Source organism: Brachyhypopomus gauderio, unplaced genomic scaffold (assembly GCF_052324685.1).
Source record: "Brachyhypopomus gauderio isolate BG-103 unplaced genomic scaffold, BGAUD_0.2 sc40, whole genome shotgun sequence".
Classification (NCBI taxonomy): Eukaryota; Metazoa; Chordata; class Actinopteri; order Gymnotiformes; family Hypopomidae; genus Brachyhypopomus; species Brachyhypopomus gauderio.
In genome coordinates, this window is record NW_027506868.1 from 1,406,578 (window position 1) to 1,429,295 (window position 22,718).

General features: G+C 39.7%; 1 protein-coding gene across 3 annotated transcripts; it reads right to left on the reverse strand.

Annotated features, from left to right (window-relative positions):
• Nucleotides 1-397: 397 nt before the first annotated feature.
• On the reverse strand, nucleotides 398-21,475 carry LOC143485801 (uncharacterized). Of its 3 annotated transcripts, XM_076985385.1 has the most exons (8): nucleotides 21,361-21,475; nucleotides 16,434-16,488; nucleotides 16,156-16,253; nucleotides 2,186-2,320; nucleotides 1,847-2,025; nucleotides 1,528-1,623; nucleotides 1,127-1,266; nucleotides 398-848 (listed from the first exon to the last, which is right to left on the reverse strand). In XM_076985385.1, the coding sequence occupies exons 7-8, from the start codon at nucleotides 1,235-1,237 to the stop codon at nucleotides 540-542; spliced, it is 420 nt and encodes a 139-aa protein (XP_076841500.1). In that variant the 5' UTR covers nucleotides 1,238-1,266; nucleotides 1,528-1,623; nucleotides 1,847-2,025; nucleotides 2,186-2,320; nucleotides 16,156-16,253; nucleotides 16,434-16,488; nucleotides 21,361-21,475; the 3' UTR covers nucleotides 398-539. The 3 variants fall into 3 exon arrangements, with proteins under 3 accessions (XP_076841500.1, XP_076841501.1, XP_076841502.1); XM_076985386.1 differs by lacking the exon at nucleotides 1,528-1,623; XM_076985387.1 differs by lacking the exons at nucleotides 16,434-16,488; nucleotides 21,361-21,475 and having other exon boundaries at nucleotides 16,156-16,297.
• Between the last annotated feature and the right edge of the window lie 1,243 nt (nucleotides 21,476-22,718).

Consider the following 22,718-nt stretch of genomic DNA (forward strand, 5'->3'; position numbering starts at 1 on the left):
TTTCAAAAGATCATTTCAAACCGACCTCAGTAAAATGTTAATAATAATAATAATATATATTTTTTAAACGAAGTTTTAAAAGGGCACTTTCGTTGATAAAGGGCAGAGTTGGTGGTGCTTTAGCACCTGATGTCTATGTCTGCACGCATATACCTGTGGTCCAGCTGGGCGACCGTCTGCCATGATACCAGTAACCAAATTGCCGCGCTGTGTGACTGTTCAACTGATGACGCTGAACGTTCACAGCACGCCTTTCGCTCTTGGCCACGCCTCTTTCCCGGCCCCCACACAGAGGGTAAAACCGGAGCAAAGAAAAGAGAGAAGCGCAAAAAAAATTATGAATGTAAAATGCGAGACGCAAAGAAAAGCAGTGATGCGCAAAGAAAAGAAAGAAACGCAAAAGGGAGAAAGTATTGCAAAAAAAAGCAGCAACATAAAATGTGAAACGCAAAGAAAAGAAAGAAACGCAAAAGAGGGAAAGTATTGCAGAAACAAATTAGGAACGTAAAATGCAAAATGCTAATCTTATATTTGCGATATTATTTTTTTTTCGTCACCATTAAAGACCCTAATTTGACTCCATATTTGCCAACGTCAATGCCATAAACAGTGGATTGGATGAAGATGAAGAAGATGGACAGGGCATCATCATACGACACAGCAAAAGCATAATGCGCCTTGAAGAGCTCATCAAAGGCTGCAACCGGGGTCTGCATCCTGCAGGGAATGGCCTTCTGGTCCAGGATGATGTAGAAGTCCTGGATGATGTTGCTTCTTTCTCCGACACCGAGCAGGAAGGGCTGATTGGGGCCAGTTTCTTTAAGGAAGGTCTCCATGCTTGTTCCCACCTGTGAGTGGAAAAGTGAGTGTGAGTGATGAAATGTTTTTACTCAAGTCATTTTAATTCACGTGCAAATGAATGTATGAATGGATGTGAGCAATACACTTGATGAATTATTGATGAATTCAGGGCATGGATCTATGAATGTACACAATATTCATTTATTTTTGAGTGATAAATGGATGTATTACTTTTTGAAAACTATTTAACTGCACCCCAAGAATTACAATGCCATATTGGCTCCTGAAAACCTTGCATCAGTGATGTACAGTCCTAAGAAAATACCTTCATGATCTTGATCAGGCGTTGAGTAGCCTCTGATGCACTCATCTTGCCACTCTTCCTGCCTTTAACTGTTGGAGGCAAGAGTTGAAGCAGAAGCAGGATGGCAGCCATCTCAGAATCCCACTCCTCAGAATGCCAGACTGCAGAAATAGAAGTGACACACTGCCGCATCAGTTACAGTTAAGTTTTCTTTAATTACATGATGGACTGAATATGGTTAGCAGTAAGACACAGTATGTAATTTGTAGTAATGTGGACAAAAACATGAGAGAACACAACAATGTCCTCTTTTCTTTTTGCACTGAAGGCATGAGTAAACTACTGTATCTACTAATTAGTGGGCTATATTCACACATCCGCTACTTCCTGAACTTGAGTTTGCTCCTGGTTTCCTGTCTTACATTATTCACTGATATATCACTGATGGTGCTTGTTTTCTCGTACTCTTCTAGTATTCTTTTTCCACCAGGCTTTGAACACAGAGCAGCTCTAACATTCTGAAACAACAATTGCATATCAATCACACTGCAAGTGTGTATTTCAGCTGATGTAACAGTTATTTGGCATGATAAATGAGAATTAGCTATCATAGCAAAGCTCTGCATTTTCAGTTCAACACCTACTGAAGTTACAGTACTAATATACTTATTGTGAAACTTTATATTAAAGTTTGACATTGGTCTAATTGACCTCAGGGTCAATAGCATTTGGCTAACTTACATCTCTTGCAATGTTGCCAGCCAGGGGTCCTTCAATCGGCTGTCTTCTCAGAGTCTTTGTAGATTCCAGTATCAGTGTTGAGTCAGAACCTGATGATGACCCTTGGGATGCACATGATGGTGATGGTGACCAGTCTGATGAAGATGAGCCCTCTAAGAACGTCACCTCAGTATGGGTACCTAAGAAAACACATAGCATTACATTGTAAATGACAATTGGCTATACACATCTACCGCTTCCTGAACTTGAGACAGGAAATGAGTTACAGCTCAATTTACCTTTTGTATAAAACAAACTCAAGAATTAATTAATCAAAAACATAAGCCTGCAGTCACTTACCATAACATTCCTCTGCCTTGAAAAACACACCTCATGACTTTAAAAGTTCATCAAATATGTCTGAACCCACTTCAACATTAGATGAATCCTTCAGCCTCAAAGAAGCAGAATCTGCCGAATTGAATTTTGCCAGCACTGAAACACAAGATACTGTGGATAAGCAAGGTTTGGGAGCGACAAACATGCATTGAGCAAAGCTGATGGACTATACATACACTGGAGTTAGCAGGAAATATCATTTTCATCTGTAGTTTCCAATAAATGCACTCTAGTTAAACTTCTAATCCTACATAATGCCCCTTTAAGGTTTTACAGAGTGCATTTCCGCAGAGAAAACGCTTGTAATCCTACATTGTGCCCCTTTAAAAGCACAAATAAACATGACAGTCAAATTAGCCTAACAGGTACCTGCTTGCAAAAACTGGGAGTAACTGTACTCATCCTCGGCCTGTGGTACCCTGACCCATTTTCTGACTCCATTATATTCTACAGGAACCAGCATGTTGCTTTAAAGACAAAAATGACATTACTTGACGTATTCCTAAGTTCTCTACATTTACACCCAGTGAAAAAAAAACACAGCTCTAAGTTACATATATTTTTCTCCATGAGAGACCAAACGTCGTTAATAAACGTTCAGGAACGTTTGGAAACAGAAAATTTCAGTTAACCCACCCAACACCAAGTTACCAAACATAGGCTAATACATGCCTAGCCCTACTTAAAACGTGCCATGCACGTTTGTAATGTCGACATACTACACTCCTATCGTGTACAACATTTTCAATTCAACCATATTACTCAAACAGCCTTCGCTTATGAACACCATAAATGATTTGAGGGATTGTTTGGTAAACCCTGGTCCAGTGCAGTGTTGGCCAGCGCTAGCAAGCTAAACTAACGTTCGTTAGTTAGCCTAATGCGCTTAGCTACCTAGCAGCCAAAATCAACCACAAAACGGTAATATCAATCCCAAAGGGATAATTTTATCGACCAAAACTTAACTTACCATAGAAAGGAGAGATTTTCACGACGAAGTATGACTGCTGCTGCTGCTGAGTGACAGTGTCCCAGGTAATGCTCCAGCAGGCGTATCAAAGGGTGGGTGTGGCCAATTTAACGAGCCACAGTGTAAATTCAGAGTGATCCTCATAACGACAGATATTAACTCTGACACTATGGGGACTAACTCCAGCGGGAGTTAATATTGATCAATTCCGAGTAAAATTACTAGTAACCCCTGTTAATTTACACCAACACAGAAAAATTAACACTGGCACATTTGCTGTGTAGTTTTAATATGAACGACTTTTACTTTTACTTGAGTAAATATGTGCAGAGTGTTGAGATTTACATTTTAATCCCTTCATATATTGTTTACATTACAGTATTGATCAAGCAGCTTATCATAATCCATATATAATTTGACCAGTCTTAAAGTATTAATTAAACTTCTAATATTAATCACTTTATGTTTTGCTTACAGTATAGTATTAATCAAATAGCTAATTATCAAGTGTGTCTGAGAAAAGGCCTGTATGCTCTGTCCCATATTCCAAATGCCTGTCGTTTTCTAAAAGAACAGGATGCTTAAGAAGAAGAATAAGAACGTATATCAGTTTGACAGGACCAGGAAGCGAAGGCCTCTCTCCCACTCTTAGTAAGGAAACATCTGTATGTTTAACGTATGTGATCTACGTGCAACTCCTATCTATGGAACCACTATTAAGTCTGTGAAAATCATAATTGGCAAAAGTCATTGTAAGATTTAGGGAAAAAAACAAGATGAGCTCAGCGGATTGTGAATGTCTTAGACAATCAGCCTTTGTCTAAGAGGCTAGGTTAGGGAAAGTCCAAAAGAAACGGGGGGGCTTATACCCAGGCCACACTATATAGAACAGGACGAAAATGTGTCAGGCAGAGACCTGCGCACAGAGCCATAGGGTAGAGTAGATAGGCTTGTGTGTGTTCTCTCCAGAGCGCTCTGTATTTTTGTATACATTTAATAAAAGGATAAAGACAAGACTGGTAATGTTTTCTCTTGCAATCAACGAGCATGCTGTGCTAGGTGAAAGAGGATCAAAGCACGACAATTGGTGACGCCCGACGTGATTGCAGGATATTTTGGAACTTTTTTCTCATCTAATGACTGTCAGTTCGTCCGTGCCGGCACAAGAACATTGGTAAGGCAGAGCCAGTTAAACACTAAATCTGCAAAATTGAATTGTAACCAAATTGTGGTGAACTGACAGTACTTGGATGATTCTAAATTAAATCCAGTCTTTTGTCTAAAAAGGTAAAAGTATATGGTTAAAAAGTTGTAACCAAGGAATAGGGTTTCAGTCCCTAAGGTAAAAAGGGTTTGAGTCCCTACCGGCTTAAGTTGCTTTATTTCCGTGGTTTGGCGAACCGAACCTTTCGTTTGACGAGACGATTGGGATACGCAGGGGTTCGAGTCCCCGCGAGCTAGGTTTTGAGTTGACCTTTGGACCGGAGGAATCCATAAATAGACTTAATTTGGACAAAGCAAAAAGCCGGACAAATAACCTGAATTGATTGAGGGTGGTAAAACCTCGTGGTGTCAGAACAGAACTCTTATTCTATATTTAAAACTTCAGGTGAGTATCTGTGTTTTTTATCAACATGTGAGGAAATGCAGAAGTCATACAAACAGTTTGACGTAGAATTAAATACTTTAGAGGAACAGATGAATATGACCAGTAAAGTGATTTATACTATTGAAGAAAATCATAAGAAGTGGCTGGCTGTTATGCGACATTAAAAAGTATGGGTGACCAAGTTAGGACCGTGCACTGTACACCCAGGTTTGGTTTTAATTAATTATTTTAGTAATCATTAATTATTATTTCATGTTTTATAAAAAAAATATATATATATATTGCCATTACTAAATATAACTAGTTGTTATCAATATTGAGCTGAAATAGGCATTGCAATGATTATGTAGTAAGTAAAAGATAACTGAATATGTTAAGTTTATGATTGGTAGGGGTGGGGCCTGTTTGAATCGGACCACTGCACAGTGCGCATGAAGAGTTGTTCTGGTTGTGCATATTGATTGAAGAACCTTTCGTTATCACCCCGCTGCAGCCCAAATGTATGAGTTTTGAAATGAGTGTTTCTTAAAATGAGTGTTTGCAATGTTGTCAGCTTTCAGTGTATGTAACTTATTTAGTTAACACAAATATATTCTTATCGGTTCATATAGCACTAGAGCAGGTGTCTGGCATTCATGATCATAGTTTAAGTATAACCGTAGCGTTGAAATATGTGTTCTGACGGTTCGGAGATTATGGCTAATTTCAACTATTAGTGTTGTATATTTTTATATTGAGGCGTCGGTCCAATGGGGGACAGCGCTGCTTCCCATGAGTCCTTGCGACTCCGGTATCGTTCTCTGTTAATGTGATGTCTATGCATCTAAGTTGATTGATTTGTGTACTTGATTATGTGCGTTGGTTTAAGTTTCCCTTCATCAGTTTATGTAGTTGTACTGTGTGAATTATTTCATGCCATGTTTGTGTAGTGTTGTCGTGTTATTGCCATTCCCTCATGTTTCATGTATAAATTAAGTCTATTTTATTCATATATTGTCATTGTTTGAGTGTCGTCTACGTTTCAGGGCTTCCCCTAGTCTGACTATACCTTTGAGGTTCACATATTGTGTTTGGTTAAGTGTTTTCATTCGTTGGTCTGGCGTTCGTACGAGTTTTTTTCGTCTACGTTATAGTTTGCTTTGGTCTCAGACTACACCTTAGGGATCATAACTCAAGTTCGGTTGTTAATAAGTTCGTGTGCCGATTAGTTGGGTTCGCTATGCTGACGGTCTTTTATATTTTAATTGGTTGTTGGGTTTGTCCTGTTAATGTTAGTGGTTTCTCTGTATCCCACCTATATATTGGCTGAGTCATCTGTTCAATTTCTTCCTTCGTTGTTAAACAAATAGTATAGTCTGTTCTTTGTCTGAGGTGTTCTAGTTTTGAATTGTAAGTGAGTGTTGAAATGAGGTCTAAGTGTAGTTTGGTTTGTGTGTACGTTATGCCTTGGTTTTGTCCTTCCTCTGTATTTAGTAAAAGTAATCAATCTTAGTTGGACGTCTTGAGAAAAAGTGCCTCGCCGCGCGTGCACCTGTCGCGTGAGGACAGTGTGCTTAGACAAGCATTCCCGCCGCTCTAAAAGTTACATTTCATTCGTGTATTTGCATCCGTCTCCTAACCGAGAATCGTTACATCTTCGGAAAATAGACCGACTGGTTAAAAGTGCGCACGTTTAACTCGCAAAATTATCAAACGCGGAAAAGATTTAGATCTGAGACACATAAACGTGCAGCAAAAGGAATTTATTCAGGAATTAATGTAATAGTAGAAACTGTACTAATAGATAAAACCGACGTCGTTGAGTTTAAAAAGCGCGAGCCGCCCCTTGATACTAGATATTAATACTTAAGACTAGAAAAAGGGAACTCGTGCCGTGGGGTAAAAAGTGTTAACTGCGTTTTAGAAGGGACTTGGATGGAGTTAGTTATATATAGTACACACACGGGGGTAAGTGAAGAGAGTGAAGATAATATGTCAGAGAGAGAAACAATGGGGGCAATGGTTTGAAGTCAGGAAGTGTTTCCCTAGCAGAGGAACTTATAGAAGCCAGAGAAGAATGACGTAATGTCACAGAACAGCTTCTCTCACTCCAGCATTTTGCACTAGAGTGTTCTGAGTTGATGAGTCTGTAGGCCCGTACCAGGGCACTAGATCTAGGAAAAGTGAATCAAAATTATAGGAAGTTTTAAACATGCCATTTGTGCACAGGCCCACTGGCCTTGGAGAATATCAGCCTCTGCCATTGACTGACGTCACTGCCCTGTCTGACCGACTCTCAGTGAGGGAGGAGGCAGTTGGCTAGTTAAACTGGACAAGCTGTCAGCAGGAAAGAGCTTGGCTCTGGGAGACTTAGAGGATGGGTAATTATAATAATAAATGAACATAAAAAAAAATAAATACTTGAAATCGTTTACACTGCGGGCCCTGAATATATAATCCATGAAAGTAGTTTTTTGGATATTAATCAATGTTTCCATGTTTTTCTAATTTTTGGAATGGGTCTGTGAGTTGTCAGTTCAATATGAGGAACCTGATGCCAGTTAAAGTGACTAGGGAACAATTAATAATAATCTGTATTTGTATAGCACCTTTCATGCATACATGCAACTCTTAAGTGTTTTATAGAATAAATAAATAATAATAAAAAAAGAAATATTAAAAGGGATTAAAGACAAAAAGAAAATGTTAAAAGAAATTAAAGATAAAAAGGAATCAAACCTAATAAAATAATGTAATAAAGTGACAAATTATAAAATACTAGAAAATATTGCAATAAAGTAAATAAGATGGCAATTAGAACAGAGTTGGAGTTTCTTAATTAAAAGCAGATTTAAACAGGAAGGTTTTGAGACTCTTCTTGAAGCTGGGCAGAGATGAAATGTCTCTGAGCATGTTGTTGCACTACAACAGCCCTCAGAGCGGGGGTCCGCCCCAGAGACCTCAATATGTCCCCTAAGTGTATTATTTTATGCAGTAGTATCAACAGTTTGGGTCTAACCTAAATTTTAGAAGAAGGGGTTTTGGGAAGGGGCAAGGAAGGTCACAGTGATCCTGGCAACTTCGTTGTGGCAGGTGGGGTGGATGTTCTCTTTGTGTTCAGGAGAGTCACTGGGCGAAAAAGAGTCCCCACAGAACCGTAGGATGAAGGAGGGCCAGAGGTCAGAGGTCCAGCACCAAACCCTTCTGCAGTACCAGGGCAATGGCGGGGCCCTGATGAGAACTCGCACAGCAAAGCTACGGCAAACCCTATGTTGTCCCTCACTGGCGGTACTCAAAGACTATCATTTCTGGCTGGAGAATATCAAAGTCTGCACAGAACTGTTCTAATGACTGTACAATGCGGCAAGCAGGCCACTAAACACAGGTTCCTGAGATCAAAGACTTCACCTGTTAACCTGTGGAAGAGACATTACAAATGCACTGTTCACAGACAGCAGACACCTGATGTCCACAGACTGGCCTCCACGGTTGCTATCTACAGGGGTTTCCTGAAGCCTCACTCATGAGCCGCGAGGGGCGTCCACTCCCAGTTCATTTCCTGGAAGCCGGATCACTTTGATTGAATGTCCTGCCACCCGACCCACTTCATGTTATATTGTTTTATGACACAGCAGGGGATCCAATTCATGGGGAGGAATTTGAGGAACAGCTACTGGGGCCTGGGGGTGCTGCAACCCCTGCAAAGCTGAGACATGCCCAGAAGTGCTGGTATATGATGGGAGATTCAGCCACTCCACACATCTCATTAGCTTCACACACGGGTCACATGGGAAAGGAGTAGGTAAGCATGATAAGGAGAGCCAGTACACTGAAAAATTTGGAGTATGGTTTACTAAAAAAAAAAAAAAAAAAAAAAAAAAAAAAAAAAAAACTTAGGAAAGTTTTTCCACGTAGAAACAGCAAGTAAATTGTAAATTTAACAAAGTATATATTTAAGTAATATTTACTCATAATTTCAGTGTATTTAACTACAAAATGTTTATGGTTTACTTTGCTATTTAGACTAAAATATACAAATGTATTTGAAGACAAACTATTATAAAGAAACACAAAGTATTGTATATAATTTTATGTAAGATTCTTAAGTCACCAGCCGGGAATATATTATTCTTTTAGATAGTACTTAAATTAACTTAATTATATTTACAAAGTCAAAAATAATTTTTTACAGAGTACAGCAAGGCATTGGGTAACAACTAACTTTCTGAAGAGTGAGCTAATTTAAATCTTTCAATACCTAGTTTATTAAATTTATAGTATTTCGCCACTACAGAGAAAGACAATACATTAAACTAAAACAGGCATTGGCACAGGCCGTGGACTTGGCAGTTGCTGATTAAAACATACCATTCTTAGAAGTTTCTGAAACACAGTCCTGAATGTGATTTCAGGAAAAGGGGGAGAGGAAGTCAACTTCCTGTTAGACTGCACACAGCATGAAGCAGAAGTCGCACACACACAGTTACAGGATATCAAAAGGGGGGCGAGCTGAGAGACACAGGCAAGCAGGTTGTGTCACAGGAGCCCATCAGATGGTTTGCAGGGCAGACGAGGAGTGATCTCTTCTACCACAGGACCCAGAGCTACTTAAACTACAGGAAAAATCTACCCCAGAGAAAAAATTAAATAAATTAATTAATTAATGAAATAAAATAAAATGGCATTGTTGAACAAAGATGGTAAGAGATAAGGAAGTCTGGGAAGGACCAAACGGGGTACAGAGTCAATTGATCAAACCAGTGTGAACTGAGGCACACTGGGTAGCACGTGGGTAAAAATAAATGAAGGAAAATTTTAGTTACTGATGGCACCTATACTGACGTAATAGCAGACTGGACAGAGTAATGTGATATTTGCAATGTGCATAACAGCTGTCATGCTTTAAGACCAGGTCTAGGCAAGTTCCCTGGACCACAGGAGATAAGATATGATATGATAATTCTTTGTTAATCACTCAGTGAGGAAATTTGCATTGTTACAGCAGCAGAGAATAGTGTAAGGAAATACACATATGTAAGATTATATATGCAATGGATGTAGGAGAAGAAATTCAGATTGACTACATGGATATGTTAATACAAATACAGGATTAAGGTATTTGTTAGAGGTTGTGGATAAATTCTCAGGTTGGGTAGAAGCATTTCCACCAGGGCAGAGGACTTTAAGTCAGTCTGCAAAATGTTGATAAAATTACTGGATACTGCACCATTGTTTACTAAATTAAGTGTGCTCAGATAATGGGATGCACTTCACTAGCTAGGAGCTAAAATTTGTGGAACAAAATTTGGGTTTGAGACACAAGTATGGGTTGGTTTATCATTCTCAATCTCAGGTTAAAGTGAAAATTATAAATGGTAAGTATAAAGGTAAAGGTATGTGCACAAATGTATTTGTATGGTTGGCCAGAAGATCTTCAGTGAATTTTGTTGCAGGATTCACTCCGTTTGAGCTCATGACAGTGAGAAGTTTTCGGGGGTCCCCCAATGCGCTTGCGAAACCGGACAGGTACACTCGGGGTCGTACAAAGAAGGTTACAATGTACTAAAAAGCAATTTGTGAAGCTTATTCTGTCCAGATACAAGGAGAGGAGTCAGAACCAACATCATGAGCAGACCTGCCCGTCACCAAATGGGTCCTGCTCAAGGTCATCAAAGGAAGTGGTCAGAGCCCAGGTGGACCACTCCAGTCGAGGTCACTGAAGGGAACATCACACTCCGTCCTACTGAAGGGCAAAGGAGAAACGTGGTACAACCTCAGCCGGTGCTGAGCATCAGAACCAGCGCGCCGAGATACGGAGCTCTCAAGCAACGGGTCAGAATAATTTACCCGAGAGCAGAGGTACATCAGGAGGACAGTCTATCCTCACCTCCAACGCGGGCAGAAGAATAGATGACGCTGGCAGAGATGGAGTAAAAGTTTTGTGATGGATGTGGATTTTTAGTAATTTTTTCTAATGTTGTTTTACAGGCCTTGTGTAACATTGTTTATTTGACTATATGTTTTTGTATTTTTATTGAAAGTAGTAGCAGTGTGATTGTTAGTATTTAACAGCATGGTGGGTCACCAGGATCTTACAGGGGACTGCCCCTTGTCTATGTGGGTCTATGGTGGGTCAAAGCCAATATTGTTTTAATGGAAACTGCATAATTTGAGTTTGCTTGGAGAGTTTCACATAAAGCTTCAGGAGTTGACAATCCTACTACTGGCCGGCTGGAACGGTCATTTAGCAAGTATAAAGTTCAAGGGTTAGCATTATTTTCTCAGAGAGACGCACATCCTACCAAAAAACTAGTTACTAATTGGGATGTTTCATCTGTAGTACTAGCACATCCCCAGCACAGGTCGCGTGCCGTATATCTAGTAATAGGAGTAATAATAATAATAATACATTTTATTTAACGGCGCCTTCCTGGCACTCAAGGTCACCTTACATGAAGCAAAAAACAGAAATAATAGAGTAAAAGCGGCAGATAATAAAATAAAATAAGATATAACAATAAAAATGAATAAATGAATGAACAGACCATAGAGATCAGCAGTTATAAGCAGATTTAAAAAGATGAGTTTTGAGACCTGACTTAAAATGTATGATTGATTGAGAGTTTCTCAAGTCTGGGGGAAGAGCATTCCACAATCTAGGGGCGGAGCTACTGAACGCCCGACCGCCCATGGTGCTGAGGTGTGTAATGGGGACAGACAGGTGTGTAGAAGCAGACGATCTCAGTGATCGAGAGTGAGAGGTGATGTTAATAAGGTCTAATATATATGGAGGTGCGAGATTATGAATTGCTTTGAAAGTGAGGAGAAGGATTTTGTAGTGTATGCGTTGTGTAACTGGGAGCCAGTGTAGCTGGTGCAGAACAGGAGTGATGTGATGGAAGGATGGTGTTCTTGAAATAATACGTGCAGCTGAGTTTTGAACCATTTGAAGTTTGTTTAGTAATTTGAGGGGAAGACCAAAAAGAAGAGAATTGCAATAATCCAGGCGTGAAGTAACAAGACTGTGAACCAGAATAGCAGTAGTGTGCAGGTGGATTGCTTAGCTTTAGAGATGAGATTAGAGAGTTCAGAAATAGAAGGAAGAGAGAAAGATGACAAATGAGTTGGAGAAAGAGAGGAGTCGGACACTAATCTAGGAAATGTAGGAGACGGTTGGGGAGAGTTGGGTGGTTCAAGAACAGTTACAGTTACCGGCTGAGCTCTAAAAGATTTATAGATAGTCTCTATTTTCTCATTGAAAAATGACATTAGAGAATTACACAAGGTGGTAGTACAGAGATGCGGTGGAATGGAGTCCGGGCCTTGAACAGTGTTGTTATCAAGTGCATACAGCGATCTAGTGTCACCTTTCATAGAAACAATTAAACCATTATAGTAGTCAGATTTAGCTCGAGATAAAGAATCCTTATAATGAATCATGTGGTCCTTGTACATGTCCCTGTGAATGGACAAACCAGTTTTGCGACACAATCGCTCGAGTTGTCGCCCTTTGGCCTTTAAGAGCCGAAGCTCAGATGTGTACCAGGAGGCAGTACGTGAGAAGTGGACCATATGTGATTTTAACGGGGCAAGAGTGTCAAGACTGGCTTGGAGACCAGTATTATATAAAGACACTAGTTCATAGGAGTGGGCCAATCGGGCTCAGACACCTCAGGCCTTATTAAGACCTGTCCCAACACCGGGACCAACACTCGAAGCTAATACATCAGAAATTATATAAGGCATCCGATCACATTATACTAAATGGAACCGACAGCAGATAATTGAATTAACTACAGGATATGCAGGAGACAATATTTGGTTACTGACTGGTTGGAAGGACAATTTGGAAAATATAAAGGTCTTATTATGTCTGTGTTAACTTCTGTGGGTATATTTTAGGCTATTATGATTACATGTGGATGTTGGTATATTCCAATGTAGAAGAAGCTTAGTGGGAAGCTTAATCAGCAGTAAGATTGAGAAGGAGGATCCACAAAGATGATTGGGTATGATGTCATTGTTGGAGTCAGAAGATGAGAAGGTAGTTTTGGATTAACCTAAAGTTTGATCTATTTAGAGATCAAAAAGGGGGAATTGTTGAGATTTACATTTTAATCCCTTCATATATTGTTTACATTACAGTATTGATCAAGCAGCTTATCATAATCCATATATAATTTGACCAGTCTTAAAGTATTAATTAAACTTCTAATATTAATCACTTTATGTTTTGCTTACAGTATAGTATTAATCAAATAGCTAATTATCAAGTGTGTCTGAGAAAAGGCCTGTATGCTCTGTCCCATATTCCAAATGCCTGTCGTTTTCTAAAAGAACAGGATGCTTAAGAAGAAGAATAAGAACGTATATCAGTTTGACAGGACCAGGAAGCGAAGGCCTCTCTCCCACTCTTAGTAAGGAAACATCTGTATGTTTAACGTATGTGATCTACGTGCAACTCCTATCTATGGAACCACTATTAAGTCTGTGAAAATCATAATTGGCAAAAGTCATTGTAAGATTTAGGGAAAAAAACAAGATGAGCTCAGCGGATTGTGAATGTCTTAGACAATCAGCCTTTGTCTAAGAGGCTAGGTTAGGGAAAGTCCAAAAGAAACGGGGGGGCTTATACCCAGGCCACACTATATAGAACAGGACGAAAATGTGTCAGGCAGAGACCTGCGCACAGAGCCATAGGGTAGAGTAGATAGGCTTGTGTGTGTTCTCTCCAGAGCGCTCTGTATTTTTGTATACATTTAATAAAAGGATAAAGACAAGACTGGTAATGTTTTCTCTTGCAATCAACGAGCATGCTGTGCTAGGTGAAAGAGGATCAAAGCACGACAAGAGAAAAACGCGACTTTTACTCCGTTACAATCGGATTTGCGCTGCACGCTACCGTTACTTTCGTTTTGTAAATAATTCGTCTTTTCAGTGAGAGAAGACTGACCAACGTCTCGTTACCTGAGTATGAGTGACCAATCAATTGAAGCCGGTCAGTCACGTGATCACATAAGCAAACTTTCTCCACCGGTAGCAAGAAAGTGACAGAAAAACCTACCGAGCATCCCAGACCTCATACAGCCAATGTTTACATTACAAACGTGTAAAAAGGACAGGTATATAATGCGCTGTCAGTTGTGTCTGCCAAAACGTGTGGACATTTCAGCCTACAAGAACTCAACATCAAATTTGAGGAAAGACGATGCGATAAGTTTGCCGTATGTATAATTTTGTGTAATACGTTTGTATGATGTAATTATTATATGTAACGCAGTGCAATAATAAAAACCAATTCACACTCTGAGTGTACACACTAGCAATATCTGATGATTTAGTTCAGTGGTTCCCCCCATTGACTAGGGATGTGTTGAAAACTTACAAAAACAATAGGTTCACAACTTTGGTCAAACATGAAAAAAATAAACTGCAAGAAACCTTTTAAATAAGAGAAACAGCAATACATATGCGGCTAGTTTGCAAGCGCAGACATCACGCAGAGCACAAAGCATGTAACGGCCAGAAATATGTGTACTGTCTCTTTAAGGGAGCGAGTTGAGAGTGCGTATGGAATATTGTTGTATTTTTAGCTTTCTGCCGTAGACCGAGTCAGACCACTGCTCTTTATTTTATTTCTGTAAGTAACGCATTAAATGAGCTTTGGACAACTCACCAGTTCATGTATGAACAGTGAAGTGTTGCTGGAGCCCAGGTTTATTTTGGTCAACCAGCAAATAAACGGACTAAGTGGAATACCACCAGCACGAGTATTAAGGTTGAACTAACTCCGAAAAGCAAGCAATACAAGCATAGAATTAGACTGAATAGATCTGTTTTTATGGATCGGTCACATTGTCCCCGATACCCGATCTAGAATTTTTTCAGATATTAATATCGGAATCGGTGCATCCCTAATATTGACACATGTGCACGTTTTACTTTCAAGCTCCGCGCCCCCCCTGCAATAGCTGTGGGGTGCGCCCCCCACTTTGGGAACCACTGATTTAGTTGAACCAAAGTTTGCTACAAATTGATTCAGTTAGCGTCAAGTTGTAGCTACACGTATTGGCTGACAGTCTCATCAGCAGTGTTGGGGAGTTACATGTAACGACGTTACGTAATTTAATTACAAAAAAGTGTAACTGTAATTCATTACAGTTACAATGAGAAAATATGTAATTCAGTTACAGTTACTTCTGGAAAAATTAAGAATTACAATTTTAGTTACATTTAAAAAATATAAACAAAAACCTTTGCGAAATATTTAATGATATTTTTATTGCTTTGCGCCCTATATCGCCGTTTCCCGCTTGTTTCTGTGCTGGAGCAGCAAGCGCGCGGTTGGTTTCAGCTCAAGCAGCAATAATGACAGACGCCTTCAAGCACTGGACATTTAAGGAGCATTTGTTTTCGCTACGTGTTGTAAATAAATGTGAACCATGTGCTACCATCGGCAACTATTTGTGATTATGCCAAGCCTTTGTGTAAATTTCGGAGTTTGGAGGTTTATTTCCGATCAGAAGGCAACCACTATTGAGGTTGTAAGCGAGATAACAGCAAGGTATGCTGACCGTCAAACTGGTTTCCATAGTGCGCTACCTGCTGGGCTAACTACCATTCACTTGAATGTGTTTGTCCTTTAGTATGCTAGCTTGATTTACAGGGTAACCAAATTAGCTGTTTAAAGTCCTAAACAGGTATTCGTTGGAATCATACATGACATTATACAATGACAGACGGTATCAAATGAATATTTATGACTGTTTGGTGTTGGAAAACCGTTTGTCGATGTCTATGACACGACCTAGCCTACCGGTATCATTGGACCTATCTTAAACCTACCGTTCAACAAGCAATACACTTAAATTAAATTTGTATGAACTAGTGAAATGCAGTTTGGCATCTAATCAAGTGCAACACGTGCAGATTGTATAGAATGCAGTATTTAGAGATAAAATGCAGTTATTTACAGCTAGTGTAAGTAAAGATGGTTAATAGATATGTGCAGAGTAGATAAATTAACTAGGGAAATGCATGTATGTGTAATGTAGTTATGGCAGTACAATGCACAGGGCAAAGAAAAATATATGGTATAAATAAATGTGATAAATACAGATGGAATCATACAGATAATATACAGATTATCCTATACCACTGTAGATAGGACTATACAGATGTGAATTGAAGAGGAACACTGCACAGATTTTGTGTGGATGGTAAGGTATGGATAGAGGGGAAGGAAAGAATGGTCTTTGGGGAAGAAGTGGTTTCTGAACCTGCTTGTGTTAGTCTGCAAACTGTGAAAATGGTAGAGCCTGGGGGAGGAGCAGAAAAGAGTATGGCCCGATGATAGGAGTCTGAGAATCTTACATGGCTGGTGCAGGCATCTCTTCTTGTGGACCTCCTGTGATTGCCTGTCAGCAATTCCCTCTCAGCTTAGTACTCTTTTAAGGTTCACACTGTTAGTTCTCAAAAATTAAATGTTGATCATGGGTCAATACGCATTTAAACCTTAAAGTAATCAAAAAGTAATCCAAAAGTAATTAGTTACATTACTTTTCAAAAGTAATCAGAAAAGTTACACTACAATTACATTCTAAACAAGGTAACTTGTAACTGTAACGAATTACTTTTTTAAAGTAACTTACCCAACACTGCTCATCAATTAGTGCCTTTTGTGGAACACATTAAAGTTACACAGGCCTAATAATTAGGAACAAACAAAAATACAAATTATTTATAATAAATACATTTTATATATTATATTTATTTATAATAAATTATTTTTGTTATCATTCAAAGTCATTGTTTCCAGTAATTCAATTTCCCATGATGTAATTTATTGACACGAGACAGTACTCATGCATTTACTCAATACTTGAGTAGCTTTTTATCAAAGTACTTTTTTACTTTTTACTCAGTAATACCCAGTAAATTTTTGGATGCATACTTTTACTTGAGTAACATTTGGTTCAAGTAACAGTACTTTTACTTGAGTAAAATTGTTGAATATTCTACCCACCTCTGATAAGTACTAAACAAAATATAGTCTTGATTCAGAAATTTACTTTCTCACCTCAAAATCAGTTTTTTCGCGATGGAATCTGCATGTGCCTGTTTACAGCCTTGATATTCACCATGTGGGATCAGGGAGGAATTGGGTAAATACTGAAATGATCATATGACTCCTATCTTATCTGTGATGGGTGGAACTGATGGTGTTACAACTCTCTCCATGTTACAACCATACCTGGTCTCCCTACTGTAGAACTGTAGAACCACCCTGCGCACCATGGACTTGTGCTAACGGGCCGCCCAATGGAGGATGAATTCCCTTTTGACTCTGGTCCTCCCGAGATTTCTTCCTAATCCCCACCATCATAGGGAGTTTTTCCTTGCCACTGTCACCTTTGGCTTGCTCATTATGGATCTGGACCCATACGATTGTAAAGCTGCTTTGTGACATGTGTTGTGAAAAGCGCTATATAAATAAATTTGATTTTGACTTTGATTAGCGTCTTCCTTTCTCTTTATCTCTCAAGATCTCCTCTTCCATCATCGCTTATATTGCCGTATCCCTGCCCATTAAGTCCAAGGTAAGCCCTCATTGGCTGTCCACAGGGAAATCCACAAGGCTGGCGTTCACTACCTCCCTCATTGGTTGACCACGGGAGCTCCGTGGTCTCATGAGAGAGAACTGCCCATGCATAACAGCCACCTCAATGTATTTTACATTTCTTTGAGTTAATTTGTAACTAGAGTGTTTAAATAAAAGTACAAATATCACACTTAATTGATAAATAGCTGTTACGTTTGTGACGGGCAGGCATGACGCAAGTGCAGAGTTTTAGAGATTTTAATAAGAGAGGTTGAAGAACACGATAAAGACACAGAAGACAGAGGGAGCTATGCAAACCAACGGGGAGAGGACATTAACTAAACAGGTACGCTAAACAACTGGGAACATGAATACATGAGAACACACAAACTAACAAACCGTAAACACATGAGCAGCAATGAATACTGGGGCAACGAGATACAAGAAACACTAAAGCACAACAGTAACTAACCAAACAGACAGCGAGAACAAACCATATATGAAATACTAACGATGGAGAACATACACACAGAACACAAGCGCTAGACACCAGGAACAAACCACCAAACTGAGACTGGGAGCGAAACCAAAGGGAGAACACGAGTAGCGGGAAGAACAGGTCTTAAGTAGAAACCAGACAGAGGAGAAGTGAGGGATTACCGTGCAGGGAATGACTGACAAGGGAGAACAACACTAGGGGTTTTTTATAATAATAATAATAATAATAATAATAATCTTTATTTGTATAGCACCTTTCATACATACATGCAACTCAAAGTGCTTTACAGTATAAAGGAGAAGACAGAAAGGAAATGTTAGAAGAAATTAAAGTAAAATAACATAAAATGTAAAAAAGTAAAGTAAACAATATAATAAAAAAGTAAAGTAAATAAAACTATTAAGATAATTACAACAGATTTAGCTCACCCACGCTCTCTAGAACAACAAACACTCACTTCACTCTCACTGGTTTTATGCGAACTGTGTGTTCGTTGGCCCACAGTTATGCACGGCCACCTGGTGCTCGACTCCCAGCCGAGGGTGAAATTCCCAATCACTCAGTTACCCTGCCTGGTAACCACCAATGGTGCCACCTGTATACCCCCCCCCCCCCCCCCCCCCCCCCCCCATGGAGTTCGACCGCCAAACCTCTCGACTCTTGTCGAGTTAAATCCCCTGATCCTGACAGTTCCCTATGAACTGTGTCTGGCGTCGCCTGTGTATACACGTACCAGGAGAGAAGTCACAACCTCTGCAATAAGTTTCTGCTGAGGAGAGAGACAAAGTTTAACTAAAAGCAGATCTAAAGAGGAAGTAAATATAAGAAGATAACAATAAAATAAAAAAGATAAAAAGAAATAAATAAAGTGACAAAATAATAGACTAGAGTTTCTTAACTAAAAGCAGATCTAAACAGGAATGTTTTGAGACTGTTCTTGAAACTATTCAGGGATGAAATGCCTCTGAGCTCTTCAGGAAGAGAATTCCAGAGCTTTGGGCCATAGTGGCTAAAAGCACCCTCGCCAATCTTTAATCGGCATCTAGGAATCACCGGTAGATTACTGTTTGAAGACCTCAGAGACCTGACTGGAACATATCTAACCATCATTTCACTGAGGTAAAGAGGGGCAAGACCATGAAGACATTTAAAAACCATGACTAGAACCTTAAAATCTATCCTAAAGCTGACAGGTAACCAGTGCAGTGAGTGGAGTGCAGGTGTAATATGATCTCTCTTTCTCCTGCAGGTCAGAACACTTGCAGCCGCATTCTGAACTCTCTGTAGGTGCGAAATAGAGCTCTTTGGAAGAGCAGACAGAACAGCATTACAATAATCTAGTCTTGATGTGATAAATGCATTGACAAGTTTTTCACTGTCAGCAGGAGTGAGTATATCTTGGACCTTAGCAATGTTTCGAAGGTGAAAATAAGCTGTCTTGCATGTAATCATGATGTGTGATTTGAAGCTGAGCTCATTATCAAAGGTGACGCCCAGGTTCTTAACACATTGTCTGGCATTCAGATTCATTTGATTTAAATAGGTCTGGACATCATTCCTTTGTGAATCACTGCCAAGAACAAGAACCTGTCTTCTGTTTATTTAATTGCAGAAAATTGTCAGACATCCATGTCTGTATATCATCTATGCAGTCAAACAGTGAGCAAATTGATTTTAGGGCCTTAGGTTCTAGAGAAATGTAAAGTTGAGTGTCATCTGCATATTGATGATAACTAATACCATGTTTATTAATGATATGTGGTAACGGAAGCATATATAGGTTGAATAGTAATGGCCCAAGAATTGATCCTTGGGGGACGCCACAAGTTATTTTTTGACGTGTGGAGGAAGAGGTACCTAATGCTACATAGTAATCACGCCCAGTTAGGTACGATCTAAACCAGTCTAAGACTAAGCCACTAAGGCCTACCCAACTCTGTAGTCGATCAAGAAGAATTTCATGATCAACCGTGTCAAAAGCGGCGCTTAAATCCAGCAGAAAAAGGACTGAGAGTTTGCCTGCATCCTTATTCAATCTCAAGTCATTTACTACCCTAACTAGGGCTGTTTCAGTGCTGTGGAGAGCTCTGAAACCAGATTGAAAAGTGTCATTTATTTGATTTACTTTTACATAATCATTCAACTGGATTGACACAACTTTTTCAATGATTTTGCTAAGAAAGGAAAGGTTAGATATAGGTAGATAATTATTGAGAATTGTGGGATCAAGATTTCTGTTATTTAATAGTGGTTTAACCATTGCTGTTTTAAAAAAGTTAGGGAATTCACCCAATTGCAGAGACTGATTAACAATTGTTAGAACTTCATTTGCTAATGAGCTCAGAACCTGCTTGAAAAAGCATGTAGGTAAAGGGTCCAGTTCACAAGTAGAGGATTTTAGTGATGAAATCACATCAAGTAGTGTTACCATGTCAACTTCTGTTAGAGACTTGATATCTGTTATCTAAAGGAATGTTCTGTTCTGAAGATTGCTGCTTGCCACCGCTGCTGTGCTGGTTTCTGCAACGTCCCTTCCCCTGAACAAGAGTCCAGCCTTTATCATTGTTGTTGTTAACGGGATTAGGAGTTGAGGCCAAGATGAGCTTAGGCTTTGCCCCCAGCACATCCCAGCGACAATGCAGAGAAACGTCTCTTTCTTTGCCAGTCACAGGGACGGTTTTATCAGCAGCTTGTGTGGCAAGAATCGAGTCCAGATATTCCTCATCCTCCCTTATAGAATGTAAGGTATGGATTTTTTCCTGAAGTTCTGCCACCTTCTGAGACAGTTTGATACACTCAGAGCAAATAGATGATGTGGAAGCATGAGCCGTAATCGAGGCAATATCAAGAGAACCGGGCACACAAGGCTCAAATATCCAAGTTAAAAATCCAAGTGCAAAATTAACACCCAAGAAGTTCTGGCAGGTATTTCACAGCTGGGAAAATATCAGCTGCTGATAGAACGGTGCACTAAAACCACTAACTCACAAGGTTGTGTCAGGAATGTCACCTGATAGCCATTAAGGACTCAGCTGTTCCTCATCACCACGCCCACATTCCAGGCATTCATATACACCATCATCACAACACCTCGTCGCGAAGTATTGCCAACCATGTTGCATACCGAGCGTTATCATACCCTGCTGTTTCTCCTGTGTACCGACCTCTGCCTGTTCCCTCGACCCCGTCTTCTGCCTAGCCCTCAGGTACCGTATGGACTCTGCCTTCCCGTTACGACCCCGGACCGGATAGACCACTCTCAACAAACGGCATTAGATCAACTCCGTTTATGCATTTACATCTCGCATTCTCTGGTTGTATCTATCTGCCAAATAAAGAGCACTGTGCTTTTGCATAAGGATCCCTCTCTGTCTCTTCCTGACGTTACAGGTTGAGGCACAAAAAACAGTTCACTCGCAGTGTCGGGAGTGTCAAAAATGCTAAATTATCCGTTACAGATGAATGTAAAAAAGCTTACCAAGTGAAGTAATGAGTAATGGATCCTTTTAACTTGTAAAAATAACTTAACTTGTAGTTATAACTCCAATAAATGAAAAAAACAGTAAAGGACTGGCAGAGCTAGCAGAAAAGCGTCTGTACAGAAGGAAAGCAGGAAGTTATACACAGAGAAAAGATGGTGAAACAAGACTCAGGTGTAAGAGACTGACGACGAGGGTGTGACAGACAGACGGAGGAACGAATGGGAGCGGGGAGCTAGGCGGGTCCAGGGAGGAGGGAGGGGCTGGATGTGACAATAGCAATATGGCATTAAAGGGTATTTGATACTGATAAGTGAACACAGAAATATGACTTGTATTTATGATACCAGCAATATTACATAAAAACAACTTACCAGGTTTCAGATGTCCCTCCATATCCAAGTGGGCCGGGATTGGTAGTATTTAACCCATAACTCATTGTCTTTTCTCCTCCTTTGCAGTGGAAGCCCTTTAGCACACAAAGTGTTTCATATTCCTACAGTTTGTTAATTATTCTGTATTTCATTCATGTAAGATCCAAATATTACATTAATTCAGTAGTCATTTTGTTTGCAACAGTTTGCAGTGTGAACAGTAATGCGTCCTGATGTGTCCTTAACAACTATGCAGTACTGCCCATATCAAATGCATTACTGCATCATCATTTTTTTCCAAAGCATTTATGGTAAATATTCCTCCAAATCATAATCTCACTATTTTTGGATATGCAGCTACAAAAGTTCTTCTATACTTCTGTTCTGTGTGTAGTCCTTCTTACTGTTATTATTGTATGATGTATATTTTGAAAATACGCAAGTTAATTAATATAGTGCTTTTATTGTTGTCACAAAGCAGCTTTACAAATAATAAGAGGCAACTCCGGTGTGTCTGGGGGTGGTTGAGAAATTTCTTCATTCACTGCAGTAGAAGAAACTCCCTAGTGGGGATTAGGAAGAAATCTTGGGAGGACCAAGACTCAAAAGGAGACATCCTCCATTGGATGGTCCAGTTAGCAGCAGTCTATTTTCATCGTTCTATATCTAGGCCGAGCAGTCCCTCCAATGTGGATGTTGGACCTCAGGTAGGTGACCACATTGGCAGGTCCGTAGGTGGCATCGGTGGACGTGGCAGTGGTCAGCATACAGGTCTAGCAGGTTTATCTGTAGCAGCATCACTAAAAAAGAGGTCAAAGGGTGACCACAATCATGAGTGTCCTCTGAGACATTCCACCCACATCATGGAACATAAATGTCTGGACGACTGCATTAACACCTCAGATATCCAGAAATCTCTGATTGGGGGCTCCAGGCTCTGCACCTTACTATACAGGAAGTTTCCGAAATTCTTGAAAAAATAC

What these genes read in the sequence shown, in the direction of transcription:
- LOC143485801 (XM_076985386.1), bottom strand. Translation starts at nt 1,237, where the DNA reads ATGGCTGCCATCCTGCTTCTGCTTCAACTCTTGCCTCCAACAGTTAAA. An exon ending in GCCTGATCAAGATCATGAAG is followed by an intron (nt 849 to 1,126) that starts GTATTTTCTTAG and finishes TTCCACTCACAG; the next exon opens with GTGGGAACAAGCATGGAGAC.